The 15,496-nt window shown below is 34.2% G+C and overlaps 1 protein-coding gene across 50 annotated transcripts in view; it reads right to left on the reverse strand.

Annotated features, from left to right (window-relative positions):
* The window catches only part of ADGRL2 (adhesion G protein-coupled receptor L2), a 595,411-nt gene that overhangs the window by 38,152 nt on the left and 541,763 nt on the right, over positions 1-15,496 (reverse strand). For 34 of the 50 annotated variants that reach the window (XM_070267443.1, XM_070267427.1, XM_070267430.1 and 31 more), the window contains 5 exons: positions 10,047-10,847; positions 3,549-3,842; positions 2,902-3,005; positions 1,856-2,041; positions 1,000-1,038 (listed from right to left, as the gene is read on the reverse strand). In XM_070267443.1, coding sequence (XP_070123544.1) covers positions 1,000-1,038; positions 1,856-2,041; positions 2,902-3,005; positions 3,549-3,842; positions 10,047-10,847 — 1,424 coding nt within the window. The remainder of the gene's footprint in view (positions 1-999; positions 1,039-1,855; positions 2,042-2,901; positions 3,006-3,548; positions 3,843-10,046; positions 10,848-15,496) is intronic. The other 16 variants (XM_070267450.1, XM_070267451.1, XM_070267453.1 and 13 more) reach the window with 1 other exon arrangement.

Consider the following 15,496-nt stretch of genomic DNA (forward strand, 5'->3'; position numbering starts at 1 on the left):
CACCACCTTTTCTTGTCAAGTTCTCAGGTCCAACAACATATGTTACTCTCTAGTGAGAATGCCATTCTTTTTTTCTAGACCTTGCCAACCAAAATTGGTGATGTCACGGCTTTTGAATAACCTTGATTCTACAAAACTACAAAGTTCTTTTGTTTTGTCGTTATACCTAAATGGCCTAGATTGACTTACTAGGGATATGGTCCCCAGATGACTAAGGTTAGAAAATAACTATCCCCCTGAAAGGAAATTCTAAAATTCACAGAATACAACAAAATGCAATCTAGTATTATTATTTTGATCCATCACACAGAACTAGCATGGCGTAATTCCTCTGTCAGCCCCTCCGTGTTTCCCACTACTTGGATTACCACGAAGGAAAACTGGCTGGAGTGGACAAGGATTCTGAGCCAAAGAGTGGCTTTCTGTTCCTATCAACCTGATAAAAACCAATATAGAACATACATTGATAGCACTGTCATATTATGTATATTTCATTTCTAGTAACCCAACCCATAGTAACGTATCAACCTGAGTCTAGAAATGACTCCTAAAAATTTCAGGACAAAGCCTGTTTTAAGAAGACACCACAGAAATAAGAAAGCAGGGGCTGTTTCATGCACATACATCATGACTGTACAGTCTTTGATATGATAAACTGCCAAGAGTATATCATAGCTGTTTTACTCAGGTTGTTTTGTAATCCACAGAGATGACAACAGGAACCAAAGACTATAGATTATTTTCCAATTCAGAGGATATTTCATTAAAATTCTTGTACGTTTGGATGAATAGAAAAAAAACCAGCAAAAATTATAAAAATAAATGATTTGCTTATTCTGAGATTAATATACCTGTGAAAAGCCAACATTTGTACAGCTGATATGGGGCACATTATATAATTATCAAAGACTGAAATACATTGGATCATGCAGCAAGATGACAGAGCGTGGCAGGTAGCTGAAGGAGGGAGAAAGCAGGGTGACAGCACAGGAGAGATACCTTAAGGTAAGCCCTGCATGTCTTCTCTCGTTTTTGGAGCTTTTTAGTAAAAGAAAAGAAAATCAGAGGTTAGATTTTATCTGTTGAAAATGAGGAAGGAAAAAAATCCTCAAAACTTCATGTTCCTGAGCTCTAAGTTTATTATGCATGGTAGTCCTCTGGATTTTTGTGAGTCGACACTGACTGCCAAAATTGTGTATTTATGGTTTTTAGCTATATTTTACTGAGCATACTAATCCAAAGTATCTTGATAAAACTAGAGACAAAATATGTGGTTAAAAGAAAAAACAAAGACTATTTTTAACCCTATGAAACCATATTAGCCACAAATCAATTTCATATAAATACTTATTTTATAGTATGGTTAAAATAATTACCAAATTTTTGTCATAATAGGAAAAATTAATAGCATTAATACGCCATACTCCTAGAGAGGGAAACTTGACCTTCCTCCAAACCTGCATTGAAAACAGTATTTCAGTGGCTAATATTCCTATGTGCATTACAATTCTGCTGCAACCATAAGAGTTGAATGTGTTAGCAAACAAAGTTTATGAGTTGTTAACACATCTCTCCAAGTGCAGACGATGCCTTCTAAAGCGAGAGTCCTGACCACAATCAGGCTGATGAAGTTTGGCACCAACTAAGATCTCCTTCAAGTAATTAATTTTTTTTTTTTTTTTGCCACGTTGCTCCTTTCTCAACTGTAATTCTTTCTTACGAAATGAACCAAATTAGAAATTTTGTTTCTAAGTGTATGTCAAGGGGGCCAGAGGTTTGGCAGTCAACTGCTGGAAGAATCAAGAGCTGCCATACAAAATGTCTAATTGAAAAATCACAGAAAATTTCTACCTACCTTGTTATAACTCCGTCCAGCTGAATCCTTTTCACTAGGTTTCAGTTCCTGCAGCTGTGCATCTAGAATGTCCACCAACTGCTCCATCAATCTCACAGAAGAACTCACATCCCCAGCAAATACCGGCCCTTTGGTATGTTTAGCCAGTTCATTGGCAAGGCTAGCAGCATTTTCTCCACTTCTGATCTGAAATGGCAATTTACATTATCTCTGTAAGATTTCTTGTTCTGTTTGTGGCTTCTTGTTTCTTCTCCTAGTATCTTTGTTGTGGTGAAAAAAATATTTGCAAATACGTCAAAATCTGCAACTAATTGAGAACAATAACTTTCTCTTCATTTCAGATGATTAAAGGTTCTTAAATCCTCAACACACAAAAGAAATTCTTAACCAGACATTTAAAAGAAACAAAAGGGAAAAGGAAAACCAGAAATCCTTTTTAAAATTTTTCAGACAGCTCTCATTTTACTGCAACCATTTTAAACTGCTATTTAAAAATCTTACTTATTTATTCCAATGATCCAAAAATTTAAACTGGAATGTAATCAGTATGATACTGAAGGTTATTATCTACTGCTTGCGTTTCAGAGAGGTGGATGGAGAAGGAGAGACTAAAATGTCACTGCATTACAATGTAATACTAAAGTTACAATGCCTTTTAAAGTCATTTTTACTTATTCTACCATAATCATCTGCGATATAAACATCTGCTTGCATTCTGTGGCTTCAGTTGCAAACTTAATGATATTTGATTTATTAGGCCAAGGTACTATTTGTCTTACAAACATCAAAAGAAAGAGAACAAACTAAATATGAATGAAATTAAGCAAGTATGTACTCAGTAAAAAGCTTAACACAGAAAACAGAATGCCCCAAAACATATGTGACTTTGAATAAATAGTTTTCAGACAAAACTATGCATAATGTTTTACTTTCATACTGAACAAAGAGCATTGAAGCTGGTTTTAACATACAAAGCTAAATTATTTATGTTAGACGTCAAAGCCCCTAATCACAAACGTGCATCATATTCAAAGGTTCCAACCAACCTTCTGAGCCAGCTGATTCACCCAGTGTGAGGTACAGTTGCTAAGATCGGGGCCCTTAGGGTTCCATGTTCCAGTGGAAACCATGCAGAGATACGAGGCAGTTCCTACAACAGATGTAGAAAACAACAGTGAAATTGAAACCATTTTTCTGCATGCATTCAGGAAAAGAGCAATGATGATCCTACTCTGCTTGTTAAATTTTGAATAAACACTAATGGAAGTGGTTGACAATAACTGACAAAAAGTCGGGTGTAATGTGCATTATAAACAGTAAATATAAAGTCAGCATAGAAATAACAGACATTTACAGCAAACAAACAAAAAGCCCTTGATTTTCTTGGGACTCATCCAAAATGATACTTGTGATGAGAAAGACAGCTGTAAGGAAGCCTCATAGAGTCTACAGGCAAAAATCTCGGGCCTGACCGAAGTCTTTAGGAGGGAGAAGTAACTCAGTGCCTGATCTTAAATGACTTTTACAGTTTAAAAACCTTTGTCTACAGGTACTATAGGAAAAAAGTAACAAAAATAATAACAAAGTGAGCTATTGTAAATCTCTGTCTTTCCCCAAATAAAATCACTTCAGTGTAATTCAGAACCTACTAACTCAACGCGAAAATGTACGTATGGTATTTTACAGGAAATACCTCTTGTTCCCTTGGGACACGGTCTTTCAACCATCATTCCCCTTTGTGTCTGAGGCCACCTTATCCCCTTCGCGTCTAATGCTTCGCAGAATCTCTCTGGCAGGGGAAAAATATTTGTTACAGGAGGAATTTTGGTTGTAGAAACTGCTGGAGGTGGTTTTGTCCCTTTGCTTCCTTCCTGTGATGCAGCTACAGTTGTGCTCATGGGGCCTTTCTGTGAAGTAGTGCTTGTGGTTGATACTGTGGTTTTGAACAGCTCAGCTGAAGAAGTTATTGTCACAGCTGTGGTAGGCACTATGGAAAAAAGATGAGCATGTTAATCTCCAACACACACTTGCACTCACACACAGGCACACACATGAATGTGTGCACACGCACACAAAACCCCTACCGTCCAACCACCCCAAATCCAACACAATAAGAATTCCTGAGAACATCAGTAGGCTGGGAGGAAGAGTAAATCTCTTCATTTATCCCAATTTATTCATTTTGTTGGCTAAGCGATGGAAGTCTAGGCTTTACTACAGATGTTGCTGTGTGCCTCTAACTGTGTTAGGTTTACTTCTCAATTAAATACTTGATAATATAGTTCAGGTATAATTTCATCAAATATCATCTAACAGGAAATGAAGGACAGTTTTACATAAAGTTTCAATGTACATACCAAATACATTATGTCAACGCTAAATAGTTTAGAAAACTTCTTCTCTTACATAAACCCATACTCTATAAACAAGGAAATTCAAAGTATCAACAAAAGTCTGACAATTATATATAATTAGAACAATAGAAAATTTAAAGTCACCCACTCTACATCTTGCAGGAAAATAAATACTGTGACATCTTTCCACCCAGCAGCCATTCTTGCTTGAGAGATTTTTTAGCATGCCTGATTAGATCCAAACAGAAGATAAGCTTGGCATGCTTATGCTGTTTTAGTAAGAAAACATCTGAGGCTTCCTGCGGCATCTTTACTTTTGAAAACGCAGGTATGAAAAAGCAACTAGTTCCAGTCAGAGGTTACAATTCAACCTCTTACCAAGATAACAGGTTAGATCAAATCATGCATAATTCGAAACCAACCCTACACAGCTGCCTGACACTTAAGAGAGAGTATAAAAGGAACAACAGTTACACATTTAAAGGCGGAAACATAAAAAGAAATTTTTTAAAAGGTTATTTTTGACTTCCAACATTACTTTCAAACTGTTAAATCCACTAGGTTAAAAAAATAATGGAGCTTAATGTTTCTTTCATTAATTACCATTTAACTAGTTTAAACAACAAAAATTCTGTCAGTAAAACTTTAACGCTATCATTTAAAATCTGTTAGGTGATCACACTAAAGTTTATCAACATTTAGAGGTTACTGGCTCTTAAAACCTTACACGTATGATGCCTTAAATTTAAACCATTCAAGTATAGCAAGTTAAAATAACTATTGTTTTCAAGTAACATAAAAACATTAACTTATTTTATGCCTTCTCTGCACATAAGAAACAAACCAGAACATTGAAACTTACTAGAAAACAAGTTCACATTATCACTAATATGTTTACTATTTCAAGTTCTGGCCCATAGTTGTTTAAATAATTCTGACACTACTGACAAAATATGCTAAGTTTATCAAAAAAAGCAGTGTGCACTTGTTTCTAGTTTTTAGTAGTAACAAACTTCTTGTTATCAATAAGCGCACCACACACTTTCTAAACTTTTTTTCCTGGTATCTCAAGAGAAACTTCCTAAGCATGTGTTTTATTTCCAGGGCAGAATTTATTGACCATATGAGAGATGCCTGTGTACATTAGTCAAACATCATGCCCAGCCAGCTGCTGCAGAAACCTATTCAAACCTGTCTGTCTTTTTCTGTAAAGCACTTGCCTGACATCTTGTTCAACCTCTGTAATTTTCTTTTGATTACAATGCAGCCAAGCTTTCAGTGCTTTCTCAATTAACATTTGTCAAAAGCATCACAATCTTTTGCAGAAGTGTCAAACGACGCCGCTGAATCAAATCTTAAAGGGGAGTGGGGAATCGGAGCGAGCAGAGCAAAGGGCAGAGCAAAACGGTTGAGCGCTGCAGCATCTTACAGATCTCTCAACGCTGTACTAATTAGTACATATTTAATCACTGAAATATGTATTAACAATACTACAGCTAGTGATCTGTTAGCTAAGCATCAGTAAAGAGTCATAGTAGGGAATAAAATGACATCTACTAAATGCACAAAATTTCATGCGATATTCTATAGCCTATTTCCATGTGTTTTGACAATATACTTCCATAGGTTTTCTTTCACCTTTTGTTCATCAAAAGAAGTTTAAAGGGAATCAACACATTCTTCAAAGGTAAATCAATGAAATACAGGGCTATCATAACAATAAACACGGAAGCAAACTTTAAGAGGCAAAATTAAACCCTTTTGCAGGACAACGAGAATTTCTGGGATTTTGCAAGGCTGAAGTTTAGCAACTTCAAGAAAAGTAATTTTTTTCTAACGTTGAAGGTAGAAATACAGGGGTATTTCTAAAAATTAATGTTTCTTTCTATAAGTAAAGACAAGTTCCAACAGGGCATCTGCTAATGATAAAAGCTTACACTTACTCATCAGCATTTATGTAGCAGATGCTATGCTAATCACCATTCATGGATCATCGGATCATCCTATTTAATCCTTACCACACCCCATGAAGTAGACACTATGATTATCTTCCTTTTACAGAGGAGGAAACTGAGCCATGGAGAAAGTTAAGCAATGTGTTCAAGGTCATTTATCCATACTCTTAAATGTTATGATCTTATTTTTCTAGATAAAAGATTTTCAGAGACTCTGGAATATGCCTTCCCACAAAGCAATATACTCCTTTTTTGGAGTATTTAACTGACACTGCGTTCTGTGAAAATCTCTAAAAGAAGAAAAGATTTGGGAAGATAACATAAAATACAAGAGCAATAAATAATAAAAAATTTCATAATGAAACTTATGTGGCAAAAGGTTTAAAACTCAAGAATACCCTATAAATGGTAATAGAAAACTCAGCAACTCACAAGAATTGTATCTCAAATCAAACCCTATTTTATAGAGCTCTATCCCAGCGTTATCAGGATGCCATATTAAACATCCAGATTAACTCATTTAGTATTCTGCCTACCATTTATCATTTGAGTACAAAGACCTAGAAACAGTGCTAATAAAATGCTAATAAACATATTTAATGGGTACTCATAAAGATTTTTGACAAACACATACAGAATGGTTCAATTTACTATGGTAGCATTTACTAAGAACTTGCTATTTATTACCAGCTTTTTCCTGCATGAAAAGATTTAAAGACAATATCCATTTATGCTAGGGGTAGTATTCCCCTCACCCGGGTCAAAGAACTCAGCTACTGTTCACTGAAGGAACATAAGTTAGAGTAAGTCTGCAGCTTGGTAAGGCAAAAACGTGTATTCACTAAATTTACCTTTATTCAATGTCTAAAACCAATGATCATCTTTTATCAAGCATTCATTACCAATGGAAAGATGTTTCAATAAATATGTATTCCAAGCTAAACACTTCCTAAATAAATAAACTTAACTAGCTCTCTTGATAAAAATTTTCTCTCCCATTATTGAAATGTCATACTTCGTAATTACTGTAAGACACATATTTAGGAACTGTCAAAACCCAAGACAATGTTTTTCCGACATATCTGGGATACTAAATCTGTAGACAGATTAAGCAAACATAACATAATTCAGATTAAGAAATAGGAAAGAGTTAAAATACGACTGAAAAGGTTTTTCCCAAGCTCACTCTACACAGGGAGAAGGTGAAAGGAAAAACAGATCTAGGTTAGGGGAATGGAGCAGATTAACTATGCAGAGATCACATAAAGTTAAGAATTCAAAGAAAAAAAGATGTATTTGAAAACTATGATCAGGGCAAAAAAAATAACATGCTTGCCCTGTTAAGGAATAAAAAGGTTTGGATTTATAAATGGGAAAAGTATTGAAGCTAATACACATAGGAAACAGTCCACAATAAAAAATGAAAGAAATGGATAATTTTACAGCACAATGTACACCTAGGCCTCAAATATGGTAACAAATCCAGTACCTAAGACTTTGTGAATTTCAGCCAAACCAGTCAATCACTGTCTTATGACAGGCAAAGACCTGATTTCTCTGATTGCTCTATTGTATCAGTTTCTCGGATCTTGCTTCTGGAAAGCTGACAGTGGCTTATTGGTTTGACCTAAATTGATGGGCTAGAATAGTTCTACAAGGCCCCATCTACACGCACATAGATAACAACACACATCTTGGACAAGAGAGACAGGAGTCTTTAAAAGCCTAGGAAGATAAATTACAAGGAGAGAGAGAATAAGAAAATACGGTTCAAACAAGCAGCAAGAGAAATTTAGGTCATATAAAACTTTTTACCACTAAGGGTTTAATAAGGGTCAATATGAATTTTCACTTTCTGGGCATATTTAAGAATGGCTAACTATTTTGGATAACAAAATACAGTTGTAGGAATACAGTTATCAAATATGTCTAAGTTTCTCATTTTCAAAGCTGGTAACTGCTTTTTCCAAAAAGCATCTAAATTATCAAAGACTTTTTCATCTGAAACGGATCAAATTATTTACTAGAATATAAGCCACATGTGGAAAATGACATTATTATTCATCCTGTCAGCGAAGGTACTTTGTGACAAGTAGATGGGGCAATGATCCTTTTTGAATTGAATCTGTACGCAACTTTATTCATAACACTTCACGTTTTGTTTGATTATGAATTTGCATTTCTAAAAGTATTTTCCTTTTTTTTTCTAACAGAGGGGAAGAGATTTACTGACACCCAAGACAAATGCATAACAGCTGTAAGGGTAAAACAGGTTACAAAAAAAGGTTAACACAGGGATCATTACAACATCAAAATCTATCATTTCCTGAAGTTTGCCTTTGACAAACCTATAGGATAAAGGAAAAGGATGGTACTAGTTTTTAGGAAAACAAGTGAGATAACAAGAAACATTCCAGATTGATGAGCTCATGAGAAAAAAGATAAGTCTAAATTTAAAAATAAATGATTCTAAGATACTATCCATAAAGATTTTTATACCCTAGAAGATTTAATTGTTGAAAATTTAACAATGGGACATTTCTGGTGTAATTTTAAGCCAAAAAATTCTAGCCATCCATGAATTAGAGAAAAAGGGGCCTCGCGTTAAGTTGGTATGTCATTATTGCTCTTATTTTATGAACAAAAATCACTTATTTTGGTATTCTATAATGACTCAAATTAGAAATTCAACTACAAAAGGGTGTGAGTTCTGCTTTTAAGGTCCCGGCCTTATGACAATATTTAGAATTTTCAGTAACAGTATATCTTAAAACATGTGTGGGTATACGTAATCATGTCTAAGTGTGTGGATGTGTATTGCTTTAACAGAAGAAAAAAATTATTAATTTCTTTTCCACCTTGTTGAAGAGATTGATTCAATTATTTTAAAGAACTTTCTGCTTCCTAAAATTTTGAAGTAACTCAGTAATTTGAAAACTCCAATTAACTCAGTAAATGGAAACATTAATTCAGATCTTTAAAACACAAATGTTATTGTTCAAACAGAAAATACATATAATTAGTGCAAGCTCTATAATAATATATTAATAGGTTACTCTTTTACCATAAGGATGAAGTAATCTTGTTTTAATCAAATATTCATTTAATTTACTCTCAAAAATTGTTTCCCACAGAATTGAATTCACTTGATTAACTAAAATATTTTTCCAAAGATTTAGCATTACTTTCTAAAATAATGATCTTCCATAAAGAAACCTAAAGAGAACATAAATCAAAAATCCTAGCAGACCCCTCTTCATAAATCATCACTTGGGATCATTTAATGCTTAGTCCATACGTGACAGTTAAAGTCACAGAAATATTTACTTAAAACCATCACTAATTTATCAGGAAACAAAAATGCGTAATTTTACATGATGATCTAGGAAGATGTTGCATGACTCCCTCTCCAACCCGAGAGCAGATGCCAAAACTCCAGAACACTGACGCCTGGCATTGTACATCAAGCCCAGCAATTCTCCTGGGGCCTCCTCACACACATTTGCCTTAACCACTGGCGCCAAGGAGTTAAAAGGTCTGCACATAGAGGGTAGTCAATTTAGAAGTCAGGGAGGAAAAGAACAAAAAGAAAGCTAACAGGTTTGTGAGTTGGTCTTGTATTTTTAGCAGTGAAAAACTAAACTGACCAATGATGCTACACTTTTTTGAAGTCAACATTTAAGTGAAGAAATTCAGAAAAAGAAAATTGGACCAAAATAAGGCTAAAATGCACACATTTTGTGACAACATGAAATGCCACAACGTTATCATTTAAGCTTTAGCTGTGAAACAATGAAGAAAATAATCAGCAAAAGGACGCCAAGTCTTTCAAAAGTAAGCTGTTCACAAAAGACATAAGCATTAGCAAGGAAACATTCTTACCTTGGGCAGGATCAGGTGGACCAAACTCCAGAGAATATCGTAAAATGAAGTTATTGTTCCACACGTAGAGTTGGTTATCTCTAGGATTGTAATCCACTGCAGCAATATACTGGTACTGGTTGGGAAAGGGGACATCTACATATTCTCCTCGGTTTAATCGGGTATTGTAAATGTAATCAATTGCATTCTTGCCTGTTTCACTCTCATTGTCTTGATAAACTGACCTGACCACATAGAGGACTCCGCAGATCATAAAAGCATTTGAGGCAGCACGTTTGTCATAGACAGTCTCCCACGTTGCTTCAAATCGAAGAGTGTATGGATTCAGCTGGCTAATAACTATCATTCCATTGTTCTGTTCCGTGGCATAAATGACCCATAAGCCGTTTTCATCAACTGCTAGGTCGATATCAGTCTTTCCTCCCCATCTATATGGTGAGGTATCATGATAGTTGGCATAGTTAATTATGGCCTCTCCACTCTTAATTCTAGTCCTCAAGTCAAATTTTACAATATTCCTTGTTCTTTCTTTGTTAAAGAAGACAGCACCATCATATACCACAAATCCAGTACCATCTACTCGATTTGGAAGTTTATATGTCGTTGTTTGGCGACTGTTTTGGAAATCTTCTAACGAAGCATATTCTATTAAAGTATCAGTACGATAGGGAGTCCAGGGCATGAAATAAATTTTATCTGCAGCCTGAAGAGGGTCCTTGCACCAAGCACCTGCCTTTTGTTCAGCTTCATATATACATGGAGAGTCCACAATTGCTTTCAGTGTCCCAGGGCACACAAAAACTAACAGTTACAGAGAAAAGACAAGAATTAAGGCTAGTTAAAAACAATTACATAGGCAAACACAAGATTTAATAATCATAAGTCAAAAGAGAAAAATTCGTTTAATTAACATTCAATTTTACCAAAATTTATACTTAATACAAGTACTACCCCTTTCTTTCCTCAAGTTACCACAATCAATGTACCAGCATACAAAGTGGCCGGGGTTTACTTTCACAAATACAAACCTAAGTTTAAGATCATTCATAATTGAGCTGGCAATTTACCTTTTTGTTATGTTTTTTTACCTTATAATTTAGTAATTTATGCACTAAAATTTTGAGGTTTGTGCATAACAGTGTACAAAGTATTTTAGTCCAAACTTTGTACCTTTCCTCCCCTGGCTCACTTCTAAGCTCCCAAAAGCAAAACACCAAAACAAAGCAAATAAAACAAAAAACCCAATGTGTAGGCTTCTATAGAACTTTTACAGAAGTTAGACTGAAAATAAAGGTGCTTCAGTTGAAGGAACGGAAATATTCGGAAAATGTGATTAGGAACAGAGAAAAGTAAATACGAGGAAAGCAGTGATGAAACGACCAGGAGACCCTGTAACCATGGCATGCTATGGAGAGGGTTCTGGAAGCCAGGCAAGATGACACTTTAATAATAAAATATCCAAGGGTGTCAGAAAAAGAGATAAAGGGTGAAAAAGAAACAAAGGACAGCTCCCCCTCGGCGACTTCAGAATTTTTTCCCCATCACCAGATTTAGCAGTCATATAATTTCATTGTAAACAGTTGACTTCTTTATGAGGTGCATTTATGAGATCCTGCTGATTATTTTAATGTCAGGAGTGTTGTGGGGGGAGGGAAGGGAGGAGGTAACATCCATAAGGCACATAACAGGGAGCTGGGGTTCAGACTGTATACGTTATTTACCTTTTTGCTCCACTTCTATTTTAAGCATCGGAAGAAAAATAAAAAAAAGTGCAAGGAAAAAAGAAAAAAGATTAAAATAAATTGACTATTAGTCTAAGACTGAATTCGTAATAGACGCTAAATATAGGAAGAATAAGAGCTGCACTACTTTGGATAAAGAGAAACACATAACAGGAGAAAACCTAGCAGGAGAAAGATTCTAAAGTTACATAAAAGAACATGGATCAATCATTTTAGTAGATTAAGGAGACAATACAAATATGTTGGCATGTTGCTTCACTTAGTGCACCTGAATAAATAATGAAACTCTTCACTAATGCATGGTATACATACTCTTGCCTTTCCAAAGTCACTCAGCATTCTTATCAAGTTTTACTTTATCATATGCATGCTATAGACACAAATGCATGCACAGGTGTATCATCCCCATTTATCTCATCATGTGAACTCATTATTAAATTGCCTAAAATTAGGTAAGCATCACAACAGGAAAATATATTTATAAAAACGGCAACTCAATGTTGGATCTTAGGTCAAATTTACTGAATACTGATGTGGTTACATTCTAACATTTCTTCAAAGATATTTATTGTAAGAAGAAATATATAATTATGCATCTCAGTACACGTTTCGACTGTTTTTCTATTATTTTTTATTTCTAGAAAAATCCTTCTTAACCATAAAAACAATGCCTCCTTTTCAGGAATACATAAATCTCCCCACATCTCAATAGAGATTTTGAAAGATGAGGTAAGATTGTGCCCTTTCTTCCCCACTAAGAATTACTAAATTTAATTATTTAGGTTTATATATATACTTTATACTATAAAATTCTTATTAAATTCTCTATATCACATATCTCAAACTTGTAATACTAAGTCTATTAAAAAAAAGTAAGCAAAATACATACAAGGAAAAAGCAAGCACAGTAGGCAAGGAGAAAAAGGAAGAAAGAATTATGGTTAGCTTATTATGACATTGTTTACCATCATCAATTTACACAGAAAGCAAGCTAGCATGCAATGACAATCATACAGAGCATTCAAAGCAAGTACCTTGACTCCACAGACCCCATAAAAGGTAAATGCTTTCATAAAACAAACCTGATTAGTAGAGTTACATGAGAAAAAAACCTTCCCTCCAAGAAGTTGAAAGAAATGGATTATGCAGTTAGGAAGTGCGCTATATAAAATTCTTGCTGGTAAATAAGTATTCTAATGATTATAAACCGTAAAATACTAGTTTACATTGTATGTAAGCTTTGAAGTATGTTGCCTGAATTTCATCAAATGACCAGATTCATTTCTGTGATTCTCCCTCTTCTCTTACTAAAATGCATTAGAGTGGGCTAATATCGTACCTCCAAACTGATTACTCAAAGATACTGTAGTTGCACATTTCATTAAGATGTCTTAGCTTGATTAATTTTTAAAAATTACAACAATTCATCAAGATTAAATACTGACCTCTTGAATTACCTTAGGGAGAAGCATACCACACAAATATTCTTGACACCGGAATAGCATATAACCTTTCGCAGTAAGACCCCACCTCCCCCATCCAATGTGGGCTATTGAACCACTTTCAGGAAACATACTTGCTCTACAGTGTGTAACTCTGACTACATCCGGTAAAAAGAAATTCAGTGCTACTGACATGTAACAATTCACTTTGAAAAAACCACTAGTCCTAAAATTACTCCTCAGTGAACAGCAATATTATACCTGCTTGGAATCAATAACGGAAGGGCGTGGTGGGAAAATGAGGATAAGAGAAATCATTAGTGTCGTGACTGCTCAGACTATATTTATATACAGCTATATTCTTTTCTTTTTTTAAAAGGACGATTTTACTGAAATAAATTAAATGTAAAGGATGGGAATAATACATTTAAAAATGTTACATATTTAAAACAGAACTTAAAACAAGTTCAATAAAGGATGAAGAAAGTATATTTTGCTTTCTATTAATTGAAAATGACTGGGTTTTATTATTTGATACACTAAAATGACAGTGCAGTTACTGAGCAAAATTTTCAAGAGGGAAGTTTTTGTTCATTTGTGATTTAACTGCTATCACTTATATTAAAGAAAATAAAGTAAGTATAAATTGTATATAACTTATAATTCTGATGAAAACTGAGAAGTAATAACCAAATGTAACAATAAAAGTGATTTCACAAAACCTTTGAGGACTGATGTATCACATAACATATGGATGTTTAAAACAAAAGTCCTTACATTATGATTTTTATGAAAACCCAAAGGATAGATGTCTGTCAAATAAGCCAAAATTCTATCCACTCAGAAGAATATAGAAAATACGATAAAATTAATAAAATTAGCATTCTTCATCACATGCCAAATATGTACTGCAACTTGTCTTAAGAGAATGTGTGAATTAATTCATAATAATACATCTACCATTCTATAGAACAAACATAAAAACATGAACCACTAACATCAGGGGAGGACTACGTGGATATGCAAGACAATTAATCGACCCAAACAGACTAAAGTCTACGTATTCTGTACCAGAAGTGACACACTATTTCATTTTGAATAATCTCATGTTTATTTATTAACAATAATTTAATCAATAGTAATGGTTATTTTTCTCATCAAATAAAAGTTGTAGCTAAAATTATGGTATAATTTTTATAATTAAATGATAATTTGAAACAAGAGGGTAGAAAAATCAAATCCAAATCCTGCCTGTAGGATATGAAATTGCAATTTGATCATTCTCCTTTATTCTACAAGATCCTTATGACTTCTTTAAACACACATACACATTCAATGACTAACACTTCTGTTAATGACAAAGGGATGCCCTGTGACATACATTTTTGACAAAGACATTACCTGGCAAGTATAAATGTCACATATAATACATGTGCCTGTCTATACAAAGGGAAACAGACAACAGCATTTCTAGTAGAGTCTGTTGAGTAAATTTATCATAAAATTTTCAGAAATCATGGAAAATTTCTGAAATGTTTTTTAAATGGGAGGAAACCATTTGGGATTCATAAGCCCTTGGAGAATTTGCTCAGGATTGAAACTGGCATAAAGCCAAGTGGTAAGAGAAACACACTATCAGATAACACATAAATGTTATCTGATGGTGATGATTTTTATCCAAGTATACAGTGTAAAGGGGGTATGCAAATGTTACAAAGTACAAAAACACTATTAAAACAAGGGGAAAGTGAAAGCCAGAGGCTTAAAATAAAAGCAAGTGGACGAAATGGACATAACAGACAGAAGCTTAAAGAAACAGAAGGAGAGGGAAAGAGATAAGGAAGTATACAACCTACAGAAGATCAAACAATCTAAAATGATCCTTTGCTTGAAATGCTAATACTAGCAAAAAACATGCAATTTATAGTGTGTCACTACTGTACAGTATACAGGTATTATAATTACTTCTATTCTTTAGCAAGAAATAGTTAACAAAAAAAGCCATAGACTTATTTCTGCCTCGTGCAAACATCTAGAAAGGTAACAGCAAATTAATTACTGCTTTTTTTTTTTAAGGATAAAAACTAAAAAGAACAAATACTTCTCTGAGTATAGCTATTTGCAAGTTTAGTGCACAATGTACAATACTTCTGGAGAACTGAAAAAGTAAAATTTTGAAAGTTAGATGTTCCAGAAGATATCCACATTTTCCTTTCTTAAACAGCACAAGAAATAACTTAAGAGTCTGAAAATAATATTTGCTTAA

Source organism: Equus caballus, chromosome 5, assembly GCF_041296265.1.
Source record: "Equus caballus isolate H_3958 breed thoroughbred chromosome 5, TB-T2T, whole genome shotgun sequence".
NCBI lineage: Eukaryota > Metazoa > Chordata > Mammalia > Perissodactyla > Equidae > Equus > Equus caballus.